Source organism: Sciurus vulgaris, assembly GCF_902686455.1.
Source record: "Sciurus vulgaris genome assembly, chromosome: 10".
Taxonomy (NCBI): Eukaryota; Metazoa; Chordata; class Mammalia; order Rodentia; family Sciuridae; genus Sciurus; species Sciurus vulgaris.
The window spans coordinates 18,204,026-18,226,564 of record NC_136470.1 but is presented as its reverse complement, the minus strand read 5'-3'; the positions used below and the strand labels follow the sequence as shown (position 1 = coordinate 18,226,564).

The window sequence follows — 22,539 nt, the reverse complement described above, 5'->3', positions numbered from 1 at the left end:
TTTCTTTCCAAGACTCTACTAGACATCCCTACTGAAACATTTCTGGATAAAATTGCATGACAGACTTGTTTAATGAATGCTCTAATAATACGCTCATTTGTATGTGCTCATTTATTTCAAAATAACCCAGTGGAGGAACAGAGAATTGAGAGGTAGAAGGGGTTACAGATAAAACAAGATCAACTAAGAGTTGACAGTTGCTGAGAATGGGTGCCATACACCAGTGGATTCATCTTACTATTTTGGTTTCAATTTTTTTCAGAGGGGTTGGGGGTATAGCTCAGTGACACAGTGAGCACCTAGCAAGCATGAGGCCCTGGGTTCCATCCCCAGCACTAAAATAATAAAAAATTTTTTCATGTGTTTTTAAATGTCTACCAATTTTTTCTCTTAAGATGGTCATATATAGTATTTCTTATCAATTTGTAAAAGTACTTCATGGATTAAAGAATTTGGCCCTTTGTTACATGCACTAGAAATAATAGTGGTATCTGACTATCCAGTTTCAGATAACCCTTCTTTCCTCCTATGATGTGGAAAGCCGCTTTTATCCTGAATCAATTTCCTATGTAAATATAAGCTCATTTCTAGACTTCCACTGTGCCCCAATGATTTGTCAAGACATTTGCTGAGCAGTTTTAAATTTCTATATTCATCTTTACATTTTTCTTCATTTTTTTTTTTTTTTTTGGCTATTCCAACCCAATGATCGTCCCAGCTGACTGAAAATAGCCCCATTAATATTCCTAAATGTCTACTATATCTATAAACACCTATCCTTGTGGACTGCCTCCCATATAATACACAGCTGGATTTTCTTTCACTTTAGTCTGTTTTCATGTTAGTACCAAGGGTCTCATCTATTGCATTTAGACTGAATTCTCTTGACGGAGTGCTGTACACAAATGTTAAATAATTCTTTTCTCAGTGTAAAAAATATTTATTTAGCTACTGTGAAAGGTCAAACTGCCAAAACGGACTGGCCTAGCATTTGAACACTGCCACTTATATAAGCCTTATTTTTATGAATAAGCATCTGGCTAGAAATTCAACAAAGGAGCATGTCATAATCAGTCTGAGACCAAGGGTTTTAAATATAATACACTAATTTTAGACATAAGTATTTCAGCTTTGCTTTATCAGTCTCCAGCTTCATAGGAAGATGAAACATCTTAAAGGGAAAAGCATCCTTTAAATGGCTTGACGGTTTATTAGAAATAAGCAGCAAAGAGCATCTGTTTTCACAGAGCAACTGTTAAATTAATCTGTGTTAAGTCGGCCTCAAAGCACTTGGATGCACCTACAGGATGTGGGTGTAATAGGATCACACATCCTAACATTTGATAGGGCTTACACATGATGGGTCAGAACAAAGCAATGGAGAAGAGAGGGAAAGAATATCCTTTAGAATCAAAACATCAACCCCTGCAGTCTCTTGGGTTTGTCTTGAAATCCCCCCCAACTCCCACCACATACAACAGGTTGACACAACAGGTTAACACCCAGACCAGGAAAAAAGAAATTGCCAATACAAAAACAGATTGCACCATTCAATTCAGGTTTTGTGAATTAATGAAATTTAGGCGCCACCTGAAACCACCAAAGATACTAGGTGATTTTCTCCTGAATCAAATGTCTGAGTGACATGAGCAGAGAAATACAATGATAAAGTGTAAATAGAAATGCATGTTTTCAATCCCCTCCTCCCATACTGGGGATTGAACCCAGGAACATTCTACCTCTGAGCTAGACCCCCGATCCCTTTTCAATTTTATTTTAAGACAGGGTCTCTCTAAGTTGCCCAGGCTGGGCTGAAACTTGGGAGCTTGCGATGCTCCTGAGAAGGTGGGATTACAGTAGAAATGCACATTTCTAATACACGGTCAAGGCTACAGGGAAGCAGGTCCCAGGAATTCAAGGAGTCCACCTGAGGCCAAACCACTACCCATCATCTCGGGAAGCATCAGCAGGTGCTAGAAGCCCAAGTTCCTTCAGATAGATCTCTCAATTACCCCTTTCCCAGTCTTCTTTGATATGTGATAAACAATCCTTTGTTTGCAAAAGGGTTAGTAGAGACCTTTGAAAGCTGCAGCCAGGGATTTTGTGGCTGTCTCCAGCTGGTCCAAGCAGCCAAGGCTTGTCACTGGTGCCTGGTCACTGCCGAAAACACAAGGAGGGACAGGAAAGTGGACCTGGAGGAGAGCCACATCCTGAACCAGCATTCTTTAGATTCCTATGCAAGTGGATTTTCTGCTGGGTTCACCAAGGGGCAGGTCAGGCAGGGAAGGATAATAACCAAGGAAATGAGGCTCAAACACCAACAGCTTAACCACAAACAAGTTTATGCAGAAATACAAACAAGTTCACTGTGTTTGGACATCAAAAATGTTACCAATGAGAAATTCAGTTGTGTAAGCCTTCCAGGTCTTTGACAGCAGGAGGGCTCTACCTCCACCTCTGCATTTCCAAAGGGGTAAAGTGTGGCTAATTTAAACATCTGGATTGTGCTGAAGGGTCTGAGATATTACAAAAGGGCTGAATAATGAGTCAGCCGGTTTCTCTCATGCATTCAGGAGGGCCTTCTATGGACCACAGGGTGGTGCTTTGTAAAACCTCATGTTTAATTCCATTTTCCTCCTGACCAAGTTATTTACAGATACTCTGTAAATGTAGAAATTCGGGTTTAGGAAGTCAAGTCATTAGCTCTAGTACAATGCGAGTCATGACTCAAATCCAAGGTCTGAATGACTCCAACATGACATCCAGCACTGTCTCTTTTGGGGTTGAAGGAAAGGGAAAAGAATGGGACTAGGATGAAAGGTGCAGATGCAGAAGAAAGAGAGAAGACACCAAGCAGGGACAGAGGCCCACCGAGTTCCCTGCAGGTAAGAGCCCAGGGAGGGAGGGGAGCAGCCAGGAACTGGAGGCCTAACAAACCCTTATCAGCCTCCCTCCACTCCCAGGCTTGCTTCCTCCAGGAGCTAACTGCCTGGACTAAAGGAAACACAGCCGACTCCACCCACTGGCCCACTTTGCCAGAGGAAGAAGAAATAAGTGGTTAAGAATGTGAAGATATCCCAGTATGGTGTGTGTGGGGGGGGGGGGGGGGACAAAACAAAACATAAAGATAGTGAAGGAGTTTGAACCTGGTCCACTGGCAAGCTCCCTTTAAGCTGCTACTAAGGATTAGGAGGAAGCATTACAACAGGGCTGGGCTCATAGAAAGAGTTACAGAGCTGTTAACTATTACCACTCTCCACGCACTATTTTCACATATGCCAAAATACAGGTGTTTATTTCAGAACGAATAAATCACAAACAATATGACACAATTTGCTACCAAATTCCTAATATAAGTTCTTCCCATATCCTCCCAAACTCAAACCTGAAATAAGTATAACACAAGAAAACTGTACCGTCCCCATGTTAAATTTTAAAAGGCAAACCTGAATTGTTATGTGCTCTAAGAGCACTTTTAAAAACATTTAGAAATACAGAACATCTTTCATAAAACCCTCTCAATTAAAATAGGTTCATCTCGGAGAACTAAGTGGATTTAGAATGGAAGAACATCACCATTGGTTTAAAGGCTATAATATTATAAATGGTATAAATGATCCATCAATGTCAACCACCAATGAAAAATTACATACGCACAATTAGTGAGATGTTTGTAAGAGCTCACGTACCTCCTCAGAGGCCCCGGTACATTCCCACCTACAGCCTTTGGATTTACCGTTCACTCCAGCTTGAACACTTGCAAGGGAGGAAAATTTGTTTTATCCTCTACCCTTTGAGTTTTAGTACCTGAGGCCTTGCAAACTTGACTCTCAAAAGACAGAATAATAAGAAAAGACATAGCATATTTGATGCTAATATTTTTACAGGCAGACATGGGGAGTGTCACAAGAAATAAAAGAAAACCCAAGGAGTTTATATACCATTTAAGCAAAGAGCAATAAGTTGAGCAGAGGCAACAAAACAGGAAATGAGTTTGGCCTTCTAAGGGTAATAAGTGGTGGGGAGGTGAAGATGTGGGGAGACCATGGACAATCGGGGTGATTTCACCAAGTCTTCTCCCCACAGGTCTACAATGATTAGTCTTCCTGGTACAGAAGACAGGAGAGCGGACACCATCCCCAAAGGGAATTAATACCTTTTGTGGGAAGAAAGCTTCTCTGGTGTGGGCTACTTCTCAGTGGCCTTCAGCTCAAAATAATCTTCAGGCCAAAGTGGCAAATTTGGGGGTAGCATATTCTGATCCCCTTCACACTCTCATTGACTCTGCCTCTCTCTCCAGCCCTTACTCACTTTTCTTCATAGCACTGATCACCGAGTGGCAGAGAACACACTGATTGGTGTATGGGTGGCTTTGCCCTTTACTCCAACAGAGTATAAGCTCCCTGAGCTCCAAGGTTGTCCTCCGTGGCTGAATCTCAATCTCTAGAGTTGGTCTCAACAAATGTGATGAAAAAAATTAATGACATTCCATGCTACATCACTGTTTTTTTTTTTTTTTTTAACAATTCCTCTGGTTTTGATGGCACCAAAATCTGATTTTATTAACTGCTATTTTTCAAGAACATTTACTAGTACTCACTACATACACTATATATTTATAGCACTGTATTTTATTTATTTATTTTTTGGTACTAGAGATTGAACTCAAGAACACATAACTACCATAGCCCCAGTCCTTTTTATATTTTATTTTGAGACAAGGTCTTGCTGAGTTGCTTAGGGTCTCACTAAGTGGTTGAGGCTGGCTTTGAACTTGAAATGCTCCTGCCTCAGCCTCCCAAGCTGCTGGGATTATAGGTATGCACCACTGTGCCTGGCTCTATAATTATTTTCAAAAATAAACAAGGGGGTGGAGGTGTAGCTCAGTAGTAGTGTATACTCAGCATGCATGATGATCCGGAGACAAAAAGTAAACAATAAATGATAGCATTATCACTGCCCAAACCTATAATACAAAATATAATAATACAAAACTGGCTTCCAGACCATGCAAACGGGAGTCAATAAACAAAAATTAAGTCAGCTGGCTGAATGGGCTCCACTCCCCTACACTGGGGCCCATGAACATCCTATTCCATCATTGTTGTCACCCGCTAGGAAAGACAAATATAGTTCTCTTTTGTGGTTCAAGATTCTTACCTTTGGGAACTTCATCCAGTCAATGTTTCTGACTTATTTTTTAACCTGATCAAATCGGGAGAAACTTTAACAATGTGAAATGGGAAGGAGGATGCTATTTGCGTGTATAATCACATAACCCAATTAATGCTCCCCCTGAATGGCTCCAGTAAGCTGAAACCACAATTCCACTAATGTGTACCTTCAAGCCCCAGCTATGTTTGCCTGTCAACTCTAACAACTTCTTACAGCCAAACTTCTTCCCACACAAGCAATCGTGGAACCACTAAATAAGAGGATTGATCGTTGGAATTAATAGGTCAGGTTTTCCTTATATATTTGTAAATCTTTACCGTGTCTGTTCACTTCATTTTCCTTAAGTATTATATTATAGTTGAAGGGCCACCAGGTTGAACACTACTTAAGAACAGCAATTTAGATCATTCAATAAATAAGCAAAATATTATCAGGTATTTTGTATACAGAATACCTATATCACTACTTCCAGCCTAACTTGGAGCTGAAAATGTCAATTTTCACAATTACATAGCTCAGGTTTATATATTCATTAAGCATTCCACCTACAAAAAAATTATAATAGCATGAGATTTAATGATAAGAATATATAGGATATAAAATACAATCTACAGGATAATCTCAAAACTGCTTTGAAATATGACATAATAAATTGACATTGTGGGTGGTAGGATTATGCATGCTTTTGCATAGTTTTTTCTAAGTTTCCTACAATGAATTCATAATGCTTTCCTGATTCAAAATCCAATTTATTTAAACATAATTTTAAATAATGATTCCATCAAACATTTTAAAGCTGGAAACTTCTGTTCCTCCTGATTATATTTTCTATGAAAAAATACTGAAGACACTGACTTAAAAATGGTGGCTTTTACATTTAAAGGTTTCCAAAAGATACCCCTGAATCCCTGTATTTTTAACTCATTTTAACTTTGAGCTAAGAAACCTCTGTGTATTGCCCATACATCAGTCATTGGCAAAATTCAATTACCTGCATCAGAAAGGAAAAAAAAAGAAAAAGAAAAAGAAACAGTGCATGCTTAATTTAAAGGTCAATATTTTTTGTGGGTAAAGGCTAACCACAGATGAGAAGTTCTAAGGTTCAAATAGGAAATCTGTTAACACTAAATCTAAAATCTTTAAACCTACATCACATGAATAAACTTAAAATTGTCTTCAAAGCATTCTTACCCAATCTACAACATCCACACTGGTAAGTATTTGAGGCAAAAAATAAACAGCAACTTCCAACTCTGAAAGTCCATCCATCATGCACGTTTTCATGAAAACAAATACTTCGCAAGGATGAATACACAACAGGAACATGCCAATCCCCTCTTCTCCACATGCCATACCATGGGTAAGCGTTCCACATTTGCTTACATACTTTACATGCCAGGAGTGCACTGAGCTTAAGTTGTCAAAAATTATCATTCTTGAAGTATCCCTGGGTAAGAACGTTGGGCACACATGAGCACCCTTCTGAAATAAGGGGAAAAAAACAAGGCTTAACCCTACTATTTCCAGAAACCCAGAACCAAAGTTCGATTCATTACAAAATGTGTAGATCTACATATCCAAATATACAATGAGCTTTTTATGGTAATGACATGCCTATTGCCCTCCCTTTTAATGAGCAGAAGAAACTGATCACTGGAGCAGCAGCATCTCCTATTACTACTTCACAGAGAGGTTCTACATATGTCTGCCCCAAAACAGCTTTGTGCAGTTCAGGCCATGCGTTCCTTGAGTGGACCAGACTGTCATAAGGCTCTTGACTCAATATTTAACTAACAGCAACAACCCCAAATTCATACACATTCCAGTGGACATGGAAATACCAAACAGAAAAAGAAAGAAAGAAGGGGATGAAGAGATTGGAAGTCAGATGACAGGGACTGGGTTATGATCATTTACACCTGTGTGATTTTAAACAACTCACCATCTCCATATCCTACTTTCTTCATCTGTAAAATGAGGGGGCTTAAAAGAAGGTTTTATGGATCTACCTACTCTTAAAAACTATGATTCTCTTCCCACACAACCATAGGCTAAGATGGCAAACTTTCCAATATGGTAGCCACTAGCTACATGCGGCTATCAAGTACCAGACATTGTGAAGCCCTGAATTAAAATATGCTCTAGTTGGGTGTGCTGGTACAGGTCTGGATCACAAGTTCAATGTCAGCTTGGGAAAGTTAGCCAGACTTTGTCTCAAAATTAAAAATAAAATGGGCTGGGAATGTGGCTCAGTGGTTAAGTGCCCCCGATTCTAGCTCCACTACCAAAAAAAAAGCTTTATGTGTAAAATTTTGAAGACATATGAAAAAAAAACATGTAATATGCTTCCTGAATAGTTTTTTTATTGATAACCTTTTGAAATAACAGCTTGGAATGACATGTCAATATTTCTTCCTTTTGTGTGTGTGTGTGTGTGTGTGTGTGTGTGTATGTGGTGGTGGGGATTGAACCCAGGACTCGGGCTCCACACAAACTAACCATTCATAATTGTGCCCCTACCCTCTGAGCTACACTCTCAGCCTATCTACTTGGAGTGACTACTTCTACACTTAAAATTAGATCTAACAATCTCATTTCACTTGTATTGGTCAGTGCTGCTTCAGAATCAGGCCCAAACCTAAGTGAAGGGCAAAAGTGAAGGCTGGAGCAATTCTGAGATGAAATGACCTAAGGAAGCATTTGAATGGAGTATTTCCATTCCTCGGCTCTTCCTGTTAGGAGTTGGTACTTCCCAGGTCCATACTATAAGTATTAATGTTTTCTCATTTTGTACACCCACAAGAAATCTATAGCAAATAACACTGGGCTTATAAAAAATCAATGTCACCTCCTTTACTCCAGGGCTGAATCTTAATTACCAACTGCACGCCTAAGGACCTCCTAACTTCACAGTCTCTTGCATCTTGTTTTCCATTTCCTTTGAATTAGAAATATATTTAGAGTAATAATTTAGTTTACTTCATAAAGATGACTAAAATATTCCTTTTCTTTTTTTTTTTTTTTTTTTTTTGAAATTCACATTTGAATCTAAAGGAAAAACCTGTGAACTTGTATGGATGGACCACATTTTTGTATCATTAAACTCTAGGAACTTCTCAACTTATCTTTGTAGTTTCTATTTATTTCATGTGTTTAAATGATCAGAGAAGCACAGAAAGTTTCTAGAGAACATGTTTACTTAGAAATGCAACAGACTATGAAACAAACCAATAAGTTATTTATAAGATTCAGCTGAATCAGGGTTGGGGCTGTAGCTCAGTGACAGAGCACATGCCTACCATGCAAGAGGCCCTGGATTCAATCCTCAGCACAGTCAAAAAATAAAAAATAAAAAGGTTCAGGTGAGTTGAGAGTTGAGTTCTCAGTCTTCACAGTACTTACTCTTAGGCTACCAAGTTTTTCAATTTTGTGATCTTAAACAATGGCATGTATACAATTGAACAAAACATCAAACACTGATTTTTTAAAAGTCAGACAAAGTAAGCATTAGTTTTAACTCTATAATCCAAACCAATGAAGACCAGTCACTTTGAACTGGGCTTGAGCCATAGCTAGTTACGATGGCTCAAATATTTTTACATATATAAAATCATAACAATTCAGAATAAAGTATATGTTCTTTTGGAGAATGTTTTTAAAATAATGTTCCTCAAATTATACAAATATATAACTATTAGAAAATTATGCAGGAAAATTAAAGAAATAATTTTTTTACTTTCAAATGTTAATGTAATTAAAACAAATTTTCAGAATTAACCAACATACTCTTTCTTCATGGGAGACATTACAAAATATTGATAATTACAAAACATAATTTCAAAATATTTATCAGTGTAATATGAGAAAAATATATGTTCAAGCATTATGGCTACTTTTTTCAGATTTGCACCAAACATGTGCAGACCTGCACATGTCTAGAAGTAGGGTAACAAAACATTTGATAAATACCTAAACTTTTTTTTTTTTTTTAGGCCAGGCACACCGGCATACCTATAATTCCAACTACTTAGGAGGCTGAGGCAGGAGTAAGCACAGTCAAGGTCAGCCTCAGCAACTCAGCAAGATCCTGTCTAAAAATAAAATAAAAAGGTCTGGGGATGTAGCTTAGTGGTATAACACTCCTAAGTTCAATCCCTAGTACTGAAAATAAATAAAGAGGTTGGGGAGAGAGAGAAGAGAGAGCGGAAAAAAAGAAAAAAATTCTAAAGCCAAGATTTAAAATTGTCGAGCTTATACTACCCTTTTGATTACTGTTAAAGGAAATGAAGTGTTTAAAAAAATATTTTCAAAAAACAACCAAGAGAAGTTGTTGAGGAACCATGATAGTTTAGTTTAGACATTTCCCTAAAAGACAGAACCATGTATAACATGTCAAACTACTGAGACATATTTTAAATAAATCTTTGCATACAGATATAAATGCCTAATACAAAACCCTCCAAACATTCTATCAAGCCTGCTCAGAATTATTATTATTATTATTATTATTATTATTATTATTATTATTTTTTGCAAATCTTCATTTCATCGCATACTTTCTGATCTACATTTTCATTTGGTCACTTAGAATAATTCAAATGAATGAGAAAATACATACATGATTAAAATTAATTAAGACAGCTGCTCCACTTCTACCGATGTAAATATATAAAGGCTCGTCTTTCCATGCATCTTTCCCTTCTGCTTCAACAGCACAGGTGAGCATAAACAAGAACAAAAGAGGTTCGAGGTGACAGGCAGATCTAGCTCAAGAGGCTTCAGTATCATGCTCCTTTCTAAAAACCTCCAAGTTTGTTTTACTCGCTGCTGCTTTCAAGAACAAGTCAACAGCAAGGTCTCTAGATCAAATGAGAGACAGCTTGCCATTAGGGAGAGGAACCTGACACCCCCTTTACTCTCCAGTCACTGGCATTATCCCTTTTTGCCATTGCTCGAGTTGGGAAGATGTCCCAGGAACACAAGTCTGAACACATCCTGGGTTTGATCGGCCAAAGCAGAGGTCTGGCAAGGGGTGTTCCTGCTATAAAAAGGAAAGGCCTTCACCTCCTTCCTCACTCTACAGGTTTCCCGGGTTGTTAGCTGGTAGATAAGGAAGTGGGCAAATTCCACAGACCTCCTCTGCTTGTTCCTGGACAATCTCTGCTTTGGTTCAGAGTGTTTGACAGCCTTCTCACTTTCTGCTACATCCCTTTACAGAATGGTATCTCCTCTAGGTCCCAGGAGACCACCTGCCACCCATTATTTTGCCTCTCCTTTATCCATTGGAAGACAGCCTGGAACACATCCTGGTAGCAAAGCTCCCCGCTCACAGAGCACAGCAGCTAGGTGTCAGCCTCTGACCAAGGAGATGAAGCAGATATTGACAAGGACTTCCACAAAAGTTCTGAAACCTAACTGGACTACAGTCATCAACGGCTGCCCCACTTGAGGAATCCAGATTTTTTTTTTTTTTTTAAAGTATCCCACTGATCCAGAAAATTAAGTTGAGACTCATCAAGGGCATCCCAAACCCTTAATTCTCTGCTGCCTTTCTCACCCACATACTCATGGCTTCCTCATTCAAACCTCTACCCCCTCACTGTTCTGTCTGGGAAGCCCTACCACACCCAGTTCATCTGCACTCAAACTTGGAACCCAGGCCAAACGCTGCCTGCCTTCTCTGTGAAGACACTGTATGTCCTTCCACCGAAGCTTTGGCCCAAGATACCTAATTATTTCTTCACTTCTTTCTTCTCCCATTAGGCTGTGGAATTCCTCAAGGCAAGAACTGTGCTACCTCTCTGCTTACAGCACCATCTAGATTGTAGGTCTCCTGTCATAAATCAGACACAAAAGTCACTCAAAATATGTCCAAAAAAGGAAGATTTTTCCAAAAATTATAACTCCAAATCAACGTAACGTTACAGACGTCAATCACAAATGTCCCAAGAAAATCTGAAGTAGGACAGAACAGGTGAAAGCATACTTCAAATATCCAATTAAACATCCTGCATTCCAGCTTCCCCTCCCCTGCTAACAGAAGACCCCTGTGCTTGAATTCAGGTTTCCTATGTTCTACTTGGTAAAATGAGTGAAGAAGCAACACGGTCAACATGTTGGGTTTCTTAAATAGCATAAATAATTTAACATGTGATAATAAACTCTTAGAGTATTTTACCCAAAGTCCATTCTTATCTAGGCAAAAGACTTAGGCTGACATTTTTTCCTCATCTCCTCATGAGTTATTTATGACATCAATAAATACAACTAGAAAACCAGACCCACAAGAAGTACTCCCAACAAACCTAACCCGACTCCATCTTGTGTCTTAAAACATGACCCCCAAAGTCCACAACCAGACAAACGTAACCTAAGTCTGGCTCACAAAAATGAAGTGAAACATTCAACTAGCAGACACGAAGAAAGAGCAAGGTACGTCGGCTCCCACGTGGCTGATTTAAGTAAACCCTCTCTGCCACCACATCATTCATTACCTTTGTCCTGCACAGCTTTGATGGCCACGCTGATAAATCACTCCGTCATAAGGAGATCTCTGTCCAGCTGCCTCCCCTCTCCTCTGTTGGAGCCACAGAGTCACATGGACGCCCTATCATCACCTGGAAATCTTCCAGCTTCCCCCCGGGGATTCCCTCTTCTCATACTTACTGCACTAGCAAGCTCAGTCCAAAATGGAAATGTTGTCACAAATATGCTCTTAAAAGCAGAGCCCTCAATTCTTCAACGAGCAGCAATATGTAAACTATCTTCACGTTCAAACACCCTCTGGGTTAGCCAAGAACTTCCCCCACTCAAAACAACCAAAGGATCTTAAAATCTGGTTTACTTTTATAGGATTTAAATTTTCTGGATTCTTTAGTGTAAAAGGATTTAACACTTGACACAAAACATTACATACAAGCCTGAGAAAATTTGAGCAAAATACAAGGCTAATAATCATAACCTCGATTAGTCTTTTAATGCCTGTCAAGTAAATGCCGTATGGAGGCATTAGCTTCAAGTCCTTGAACTTGAAAAGTACTATTAGTTTTTTTTTTTTTTCCACATTTTTACATTGGTGCATTATAGTTGTATATATGATGGGATCTGTTATTACATGTTCAAACATGCACACAATATAATAATATATTTGGCCAGTATCACTCCCCTGCACATCCCCCCTCCCTCCCTCCTTCCCACCCCTTGGTCCCTTTCCTCTACTGACCTCCCTTGACTTTTACCTGATCCACACCCACCACTCGAAAAATACTATTTCTTTTAGAAAACACAAATAACAGAATTCAATACTTTTTTTAAAGTTCCAATTCTGATCCTCTTTATAAAAAAAAAAGAAAATTAGAAAAATAAATTTTATCATTATCAAATGATAAAAAAGCAGCAAACTGAGGGGAAAAAAAGGCAAAGACAATGAAATTTTTCATTTTGGAGGCTACTCAGTTTAATGCCAATACACATTTTCTTTCTAAACTCCACTACTTTAATCAAAAAAAAATAACTTCTATGTACTCTCAACTGAAAGTGTCCCAGCAAATCAGGGGATTGATAAAGTATGTTTTAAGAATAACGCATTTTTCCCCCTGGGTCACTAAATTCCTGAAATAAAGAGCTGCAAATGAAAGAACATTATTAAGTTACTTGACAGCATTCATGAAAATTTTCCCAAGATGTTTCAGAAAGGTCTACAAAAACACATTTTATTTAAAAGGTTTTAATTTTCTTTCTATGCTTGTTTGGAATCTTTTAAACCTAAGTGAAATTCCTGTCCAAACTCAAAACATGTAATTCTTTATCACAATATAAAATTTCTAGAATACTCACTAAAAATACTTGGAAACATTCAGTAATTACTAGATGTTAAAAACTGTCCTTTTGGGGCTGGGGTTGTGGCTCAGTGATAGAGTGCTTGCCTAGCATGTGTGAGGCAGTGGGTTTGATTCTCAGCACCGCATGTAAATAAATAAATAATAAAGGTCCATCAACAACTGAAAAAATATTTTTTTTTAAACTGTCCTGTTAAAACAAATTATGGAAAACAGTGTGGCCACATCCAGTATTAACTTCAATCCCCCACCACTTTTGTTTTGAAATCCCCCACCACTCCAAAGTAGATCCCCTGTCCCCAATTCTCTTACAACATGGTGACTACACAGTTCAACTATCTAAGTTTACCTTTGGGTAGCAACCTAATTAAAGACTCTCTTCAAGAATATTACACAGACTATCACACTCACACGTCCACACAGTGTTCCCCCACACTTTTTGCTGCCCACCTTCACTTCTCCAAGTCACCTGCTGCCTCCCATTTATTCTGTTTAACTCATTGCTCCCTTGGGGGAAAGGACCTCAAAAATATGTATGAAATGAAGGAGCTAATTTTCTTTTTCTGGATGTACCCATAAGAATCTAGGTCTCAATCAGGTGTGGTGATGCATGCCTGTAATCCCAGCAGCTCAGGAGGCTAGGGCAGGAGGATGGAGAGTTCAAAGCCAGTCTCAGCAAGGGCTAGGTGCTAAGCAACTCAGTGAGACACTGTCTCTAAACAAAATACAAAATAGGGCTGGGGATGTAGCTCAGTGATGGAGTGCTCTGAGCTCAATATCTAGTACCAAAAAAAATAAATAAATAAATAAAGAATCTAGGATCTAGGTTTCTCTAGGCATGAAAAGAGGCTCATCACTTCTCTATACAGAAATTTGATTTTGATTTTATTAATTAATTTAATATAGACCTGTAAATAAAACATTTACAAAATTTGTGGACATATTTGCACATTTCTGTGTGTGTGTGGGGGGGGAGGTCCTTAAGAACTCTTTACCTCAAACTAATGTGTTGTGATGGCAAAATTATATTTGTTCTAAATAAACTAGAATTAGCAACCAAGCATCAGGAGTAGGAATATATGCTACAAAATATGACTTTTTATATGATGGGTTTTAGTGTTAGTATGAAAACTTATGCTAAGATTTCAAAACCTTACATCACTTTCAAAGTAGATGAGGACATTTTTTTAAAGATAAAAAAAATACGGCTAATAACTACTACTCATCTACCCTTATCATGTGTGCCTATCAATTCAATTACAGATAAAATAACTGAGCAATGACATTTATAAAAACAATGTAATTATGCTTTTGAAAGTCCATCCAATAATAGGAACAGATTTAAAAAGTGCTTTACTTGGACAAATCAAACCTTAATGGACAATGCCATTTTCTTTATTTTCTATTAAAAATAAAACTTATGCTGCCTCATTAATTTTATTGAAAAATACCAATCAAGTAACATGCAGACAAAGAAAAACTCAATAAAATGAGTTTGTGGTAACGGGGGCTGGGTGTGTGGGGGCAGATTTTAAACATGAAAATCTATCTCAAGGGTTAAGATTAAATTGCTTGTTTTTCTTCCTGTAAAGTGTCTTCATGGGGTCAAAAATACATTACAGTCATTAAGGCTTAGAAATTTAGCAACAAGGACTGATAACTCATTTCTTTGCTTAATACAAATGACTTTTCTTTACACAGCAGATCTCTTATTCTCATAAGTGTCCTTTACAAATGAAAAGTAATTTACCCATCTCTATCATTTAGGATGTCTTACATTTTTCAATGAAGACTGTCTGAGGCTTTCTCTAGAACGTGACTGACAGCACAGGACAAGTTAGATTCTTTTAACTATCAAAAAACAAAACGAGTAACAATTTTTCTTGTCAAATCAAAAATTTTCATCTGAAAAAAATCTTCTAAACTTGAGAATAATCAGGAAACGAGGGAATTCCAACACTGTTTTGGGATTACTAATAAGACTATAAGAAATCGCCTATAAAAACTGATTTCTTAATAGGATTGCAGCCTTCTCAAGAAATCTGCATTTCAGTTTCCTCATCCTTGATGAAGATCACTTTTGAGTTTCCATTCTGGGATCAAAATTCCTTTTTTGGGGGGGGCGTGGTACCAGGGTTAGAACTTAGGGGCACTGGATCACTGAGCCACATCCCCAGCACTATTTTGTATTTGATTTAAAGACAGGGTCTCACTGAATTGCTTAGCACCTTACTTTTGCTGAGGCTGGCTTTGAACTTGTGATCCTCCTGCCTCATCCTCCTGAGCCACTGCACCCAGCTAGGACCAAAATTCTTTTGCTAGCATTTTAAATCATCTACTTCTGCTCAGATTGGCAAAGTCTGTTAACTAATTTTTCTAGAAAAGGTTTTGCAAGAAACTAAACCAAGTCTGTTCACAGCTTCCTGCATATAGTTGGTGGCCAACTAATAGTTAATAATCGACCAGTGTATAAATTTGCTCACTATTAGACATTGTATGGTTGCCAGTGTGCACATTAAAAATAGGTCTTTTCCATTTGTATAAAACCTGCTTATACTTTTTCCACATTTCTTTAAATATGGAAAAATTTGTTTAAATTTTTCAATGAGCATTAATCATTCAAACATTTTTCAAGCGGACAACTGAAATAGAAAATTATATATTTAATAAAAAAATTTTATAATGTAACCTAAAATTTTTATGAGATATGTACTTTTATATTTAAATCAAATTCATTCATTCTTATAGATAATGAGCCACCAGCTTCCTCTAACAGTCTTAATTAGTTGATAAGTGAACTAGTAAGTGAAACTTTTTTAACTTTTAAAAACTATGTGTGAGACTTAGATATATCAATCTTACATCATCATCACCACCACCACCATCATCATGTAAACAGTAAGATTTACATAGTGCTTATAATGCGCCATCAGGCTACATATCAATTAACACGTATGTGTTCTAAGCATTTTACATATACAGCAATTTAATCCTCAAAGCCTAAATGTTTACAAATGCAGAAAAACTTTGACCAATAGTTCCACAGGGTCAGAACCAGGATTTATAGCTAAGCAATCTTGCCCCGATCCAGTTGCTCAAACGTCTTGTGCTAAGGTTTAGATCTTACACATTCCCCAAGACCATGTATGAAGGGCTTAGTTCCCAGTGTGTAACTGCTGGGAGGCAGTGGAACCTTTAAGAGGTGGGGCTTGGTGGAGGGTTTAAGGTCATTGGAGATGCTTCCGTGAAGAGGAACTGTGGGACTCACATCTCCTCCTCTTTCCTTTTTGCTTCTGGGTTTCCTTGAGGTATGCAGCTTATCCATCACACACTCCCCACCACGATGAGCTGCCTGGCCACAGGTCCAAAAGTAACCAGGCCAGCCAACCATGGACTACTGAAATCTCCCAAACTGTGAGCCAAAATAAACCTTTCCTTTAAGCTGATCATCTGGGGTATTTTATTACAGTGATTGATGGAAGTGAACAATGTGCAATGCTGCCTTCTCTACGCATGTGAGAAACACACAATGACTCAGTGTTGCTGGCCTCATATCAAAATCAATATTATAAATGTAGAAATAATTCCAGGTCTTCCCATAGAGATAGGTTTTTAAAAAAAAATCTCTCATCTTCCCCATTTGAACTAATTTTTTCTTTCATAAAATACTATAACTCTAACCATGTTCAAGATAAATTTGAATCATATGCCTCTTCAAAATGCAAGCACACCAAACAAAGCTAAATAAAACTCCCTCTTTGCTCCATTCTACAGCTAAGATTTAACACATGAGGCTGAGTTCACCGTATTGCTTTTTGAAGGGTCACTTAGCTAATCTGGTAAGCCTCCCTTTTTCAAAAAGTTAACTGAGAAATGTGTACAGGTTTTTCTTTTCTTTTTTATAAATAATCTTATTCCTAGAACAGTCATTCTAATCCAGTGTTTGGTGGATTTTTATTTCTAAAGAGGTACTGGTAAAACATATCTATTAATCAGGATTAATCTGAAAAGAAAAACTTTTTTCCTAAAGAAAAATATCAGTGTCCTCACAGTTATTTCTTCAACTGTGCACATTAAAGTGAAGAAATAATTACCTAACTTGTACCTCTTCACTAAGATTTTCATTTGCAAACTCAGTTTGAGGGTTTGGGTACTGTGCTTTCCTTTGCATAATGGAATGGAACAAAATAGGAAGGGAAGGGAAGGGAAAAAGAAAATATATCATACTTTTTATTGCTTCATCGTCCCATTCACTCAGGGGGTGCTCATTCCTTCTCCTTAGTTCTGCCAGTCTGCCACCTTCTCCTCTCCGACTGTCTCCTGAGGGTGTATCTGTACGCTGTGACACAGGCTGTGAGACTCACAGAGTAACAGCACTGCAAGCGTTTACAGAAGCTGGTATTTAACATCAGTCTGTGCTCCAAATATTTGTACTCAAGATCCCATTATAAAAAGGAAAGGATTTCATGGTCAAGTGAAACAGAAAGGTCACACTCAACAGCAAAAGACCTAAACACTGTGCAACTGTTAGAACCTGGAGCTGGAGCCACTGCAAACCACGACCCCACGGTGTGGGTAGTGTGTTGGTTCTTCCCTGACACTGCACGGGTTTCTCACCAATGGAGTTCGCTAGTCATCGCTGCTGTAAGAAGAAAGTCAATGTGTAACAGCTTGAAGAGAAATGAAAACACTCAAAAATGGCCTGTGTTTTCTTCCACCAGTCTCCACATTTCTTGCTCTAGGAAGCCTTCCTGGTATTACTTGGCCCTTCTGGTTTCAGAACAACTTGATGAGACCTTCTCTAAGATCTAAAAAGTCTCTTGCAAGTGGTTCATGTTGGTCTATTTGGAGCTGGTCTCAAAACCCTGGTTGCACATAAGAATTACTAAGAATTACCCAGGGAGGTTATGGGGACTTTTTGTTTGGGTTTTGGTTTTTTGTTTTCTTCTAAATGCCAATGTCAAGGCATTGCTCTCAGGGATCTTATTTAGCTGCGTTGGGTGGAGTCCTGACAAGAGTTTTGTTTTTGTTTTGTTTTGATTTTAATCCCTATGATTCCTGTGCAATCAAGGTGCAATCAACCTGTGATTAATAAAATAATGTTCCTTGTTAAAAGCAAAAAAATCCCCAATTTCCTGCTCCCCTCCAGAGCAAACCCAGCACCTGTCACAGTTCATGTGCCTTATTCTTATAGTCTGTTTTCTGTCTCTTATCCAGAAGACTGGAAGCTTGGTGAAGAAGATGGGCTAGTAGGTTCACTGCAATATCATCCATGCTTAGAGATTGGGTTTGACCCCAGAAGGAAATTAGTAAAAATTTCTCTAATGACTAGATGAAGAGGTTAATCAAGTCCAATCCTGCACTTGTTCATCCATTATGATCCTCACTCTGCCTACCCCTAAAGGAGGCACAGAGAATATAAGACAAAGACCTGCCTACACATTCCAGTCTGTGTATGTGTGTGCGCGTGCATGTGAGAGTGAGAGACAGAGACAGGGAGAGAGAGAGAGAGAGAGAGAGAGAGAGAGAGAGAGAGAGAGAGAGAGAGAGAGAGAGAGAGAGTGCTGACGCTCCTGTCTCTCTTCTGGCAAAGGCAAAAAGAGGCATGTAAACAAATACTGTACCTGTGCAGACTTAGCCTCCTCTCCCCAGGCTTGAGATACAAACCTGGCTGGAAATTTACTACCCAGGAAATGCTCCAGGATTATCTCATCCATTGTTGCTTTATTCCTTAAAAATATAGGTGTTTACCCTGTAATACTTTCACTCTGTACACTGCTAAATCTGTACTCTTTTTAGAACTTAATACATAAGTTCTTTCATAACCATGAGCATGTTTTATTTACCCCACAAACTTCAGGGTGGCTGGGAGGGGTTGTGAGTAATAAGAACTATGTGATGAAATTAAACCTTACATTCTTGAAGCTTGGCACTTGCAGGACATCTGTACAGGTTTATCTTTGCATACATGACTGATATAACAAGGTAGAGACTTAAAAAGAAACGCATTAATGAAAGATGCTGTGTAAGTCTCATGGCAATAAAATCATGTACTTTCTACTAAATTTTACTGCACTTCTTTCATTCACTTTTTCAGACACATAATAGCTATGCTTATTTCTAGCATGACTGACAACCTACACCGTCATACAAATACCTGTAGAGAAAACTCTAGTGTGCCATAAACAATAACTTAGTGATCCTGTAGCATCAAGAAGACAGCTTAACCATAAAAATAACCTCTCCATTTTCCTTGAAACCAATATTCAACTGATCACATTTCCTTTCCTTTTTTTTTTTTTTTTTTTTAATCAGTCATTCCTAAGTTAACCTTGTAATCTTGCATGTCCCTTTTCATTTCTTCAATTCCGACCAGGAATGACTGCTCCATCTAGTAAGTTCTCTGATGTACTAATAGACAGGGGCCTCTGCTGGTTAGGGTGACAGGAGAGAAGCTTTTGCAGCCTGCCAGTTATCATGGCTTCCAACCGATTAGCAAGAACTCCTTATAGATAAACATGGAATATCAGCTTCACTACTCTGCGTGGATTCTACCTTTAGGGCAGTTCTCATCCGTAGCAGTAGGTTTCCAGCATCTGTGAATCAGCACTATACCAATACAGGACCATTGCAATTCGATTAAACCCTCAATACAGGAAAGCAAACTTAACAGGAAGCAAGCATTAATGGACAGATGATTAAATAAGTAAATAAATAAATAAATAAATATTTGTAAGTCAAGGATTGCTAAACTCATGCCTCTAATCAATACACCAGACAAAAGCATCAACCTAGGGAATAACAACCCTTCCCTGCAAGCTGGGGCCCCATTATCATTGCCCTTATTTGTTTCTTTTTTAGAGCCACCTGCAGACCTATTTTCTAAGCTGTGCAAAAGATAGTCAATTGATAATTACATTGGTTTAGCAGACACAGAGCTACAAGAATCCCCTTCAAACCTCACTAAAGTGAATTACCTACTCTCCTACCAACTCTGCAAAATGTACTAAACTCAATCTCACCTCCACCCTTTAAAGGTGATAATAACCACAGAAAATTTCCATAAGGATGGCAGAAATAGCAAATAGGCCAGAAAGTAAATCCAAATCATCTCTGCTTACATGCTACCTCTTTTATACAGAAAAAAAAAAAAAAAAAGTTTAAGGAAGTTAAATATTTTAAGTTTTGAAAAAGCTCCAAAAAAGGTTGAGTTTTTAATTGCTTTTTGTTTTTTCAATTTGTAGTAGGACAATTCAGGAAAACTAAAATAATTATGCGAATAAAATACTAATTCATCAATCAGCATTTCCTTAATTAAATGCTTCTTTTAAAAACATGGAAAACTAAATTCTTAGATCTAGCCCTCCTGTGATTCCTGAGCCACTTGTGGATGAAAATCAGAAGGGAAAAAAGTTCTATGACCTTGTAAATTAGGGACTAAAAAACTGTAATGGTGTGACAGTCTCTACAGTCTCAGTGGAATTATAGGAAGACACTTGCCCGGAAATTGATTTTTGGAAAATTACTATGAGGTAGGGGAGAGGAGGGGGCAAAAATGGAGAGGGGTGGTCGCAAATGGGTAAGATACCCAACGGGGGAACCCCACCGATGCAAAATAGAACCTTCTGTGCCCTAACTGTCATGCAAACAACTTCTAAGCATCTTCGGATAAAAAGGAAAATAGTCTTTTTGCTCAGGCGTTAGCTGAATGTTCGAGAGTTGAGTGAATGGGGAAGACTTGTTATACACCTAGTGGTGGGTGGATTTCACCAGGCTGCAGCCTCCACACAGCTTTTCTTTGCTGCACTGCAGAGGCGCCATCTTCTCCGTCTTAATCTTCACTCTGTTCAACCCTTTTATCTGCACCCTAAAAAAAAAGACCCTGCGGACTCTCCCCACCATCCTGCGCCCTCAGGGGGGTCTAAACCAGAATCCCCAGAGCGGCCAGGGAGGAGGTCGGTCTTAATCAGACAAACGTCTCCTTTGATGCACAGGAGGGATGAGACCGTGCTTCCCACCACCCGCCACTGCCCTTTCCAGTCGCACACCCCACTCTCCGCGTATTTCTCCCCAAGGACTTAAGAGCCCAGCACGGAAGGAAAGCACGGTGGTGGTGCCAGGGTGTGAAGGAGAGCGACCCCGAGGCTCCGCCGGGAGGCCCCAGCGGCGCCCCAGCCCCCCTCGGGGCAGACGCGCGGCGCTGGGCAGGGAGCCTCGGTGGCGCACAGACTAACGTGGCTCAGCCACCGCGCCCCGGACGGCGAGGGCGGGGTGCCCGCCGCTTTTGTTCCAAGGGACTTTCTCCCTGGCGGGGAGAAGCTGAGGGTGCGAGCGAACGCCCGGGACGTCCGGGCTTGGGGAAGGCGCGGTGGCCGTGGGTCCCCGACCCCTCCCATCTCTCGCAACTTACACAAAAGGGAGACGCGGAAATGTACAAAGTTTGCCTGCGGAAGGCAGTGCGCGACCCTGGCGCCGGCTCCAGCTAGGGCTGCAAGCAGGCTACCTCCGCTAGCAACCGCGAACGGGAACGGGGAGGAAGGCAAGCAAGAGGGTGGAGGTCAGAAGAGGAGGAGAAACGCGTGGCACAGGCGAAGAGAAACCAGGGGACCCCCAGCTTCCAAAGGGGTTCCGACTCCTCCACCCCGGGGCCCGAGAGAAAGGGAAGGGCAGCGACTGAAGAAGACTCAGGGACTGGATCCAGGGACGCTGCGTTTTCGGTTTTCCACACGTGCTCCCTTCCCCTTCCCCCCATCTGGATGTCTCTCGCCTCCCCGGACCCTGGCTCTCCAGACAGGGATTGAGTCGGGGTCTGAGATCAGCGCCTCCCCTTCCCCTTCTCGCCCCGGGCTGACGGGGAACAGGGGAGCCCCGCGCCTCGCTCGCTCCATCTCCGCGGACCAGGGCGCGCGTCCCCGGGGCAGGGCTGGGCCGGAGGCGGGGATGCGCAGGGGGCCCGCGAGCGGGGGCGGAGGAGAAAAGGGTCCGCTTGGCAGCCCCTGCTTCTCCGAATTAAGACTTGGGTGGGGGGGTCCCGTCCCCACTATGCCCTCCTACCCCCTTCCAAGGCGCGGCACCCACCTCCAGCGCCCGAGCCGTCCAAGCGGCCAGCAGAAGCAGTGCCAAGCTGGGCAGCATCGCGACCCTGCGCGGGGCACCGAGTGCGCTGCTGTGCAAATGGGATCCGCCGCGCCCTTGCTCTGCCCGAGTCTCCTCCGCCGTTTCTGGTGGCCCAGCGATCGCACTGCTCCGGGTGCTCTCGCCTACTGCTGCCGAGGAAACTGACGGAGCCGGAGCGCGGCGGCGGGGCTCGGAGCCCGGAGAGTCAGCTGATCCGGCCCACCCCGCTCGGCACCCGAGAGAGACCCCTAGCGGAGCCGCCGCAGAGCTGCGCCCGCTGGCACCGGGAGGGGTCCGCGCCCCCGGCGCCCACAGGTGCGGCGCCTCGGGCTGCCCGCGCGCTTCCCCGGCCCACCGCCCACCGCCCACCCGGGCTCGGGGAACCGCAGGAGGGAAAGTCTGGGACCAG

At 40.5% G+C, this 22,539-nt stretch overlaps 1 protein-coding gene and 1 long non-coding RNA gene across 7 annotated transcripts in view; both read right to left on the bottom strand.

The window, feature by feature from the left end:
- Positions 1-22,315, bottom strand: part of APP (amyloid beta precursor protein) — a 239,573-nt gene extending 217,258 nt beyond the window's left edge. For 2 of the 6 annotated variants that reach the window (XM_079156438.1, XM_079156442.1), the window contains exon 1: positions 22,092-22,315. In XM_079156438.1, the coding sequence (XP_079012564.1) occupies positions 22,092-22,148 (57 nt within the window). In that variant the 5' untranslated portion in view covers positions 22,149-22,315. The remainder of the gene's footprint in view (positions 1-22,091) is intronic. The other 4 variants (XM_079156437.1, XM_079156441.1, XM_079156439.1 and 1 more) reach the window with 2 other exon arrangements.
- LOC306671156 lies at positions 664-8,952 on the bottom strand. Its single transcript, XR_013766608.1, has 2 exons — positions 3,496-8,952; positions 664-3,347 (listed from the first exon to the last, which is right to left on the bottom strand). It is a non-coding gene; the product is annotated as an uncharacterized lncRNA (long non-coding RNA).
- Positions 22,316-22,539: the final 224 nt, after the last annotated feature.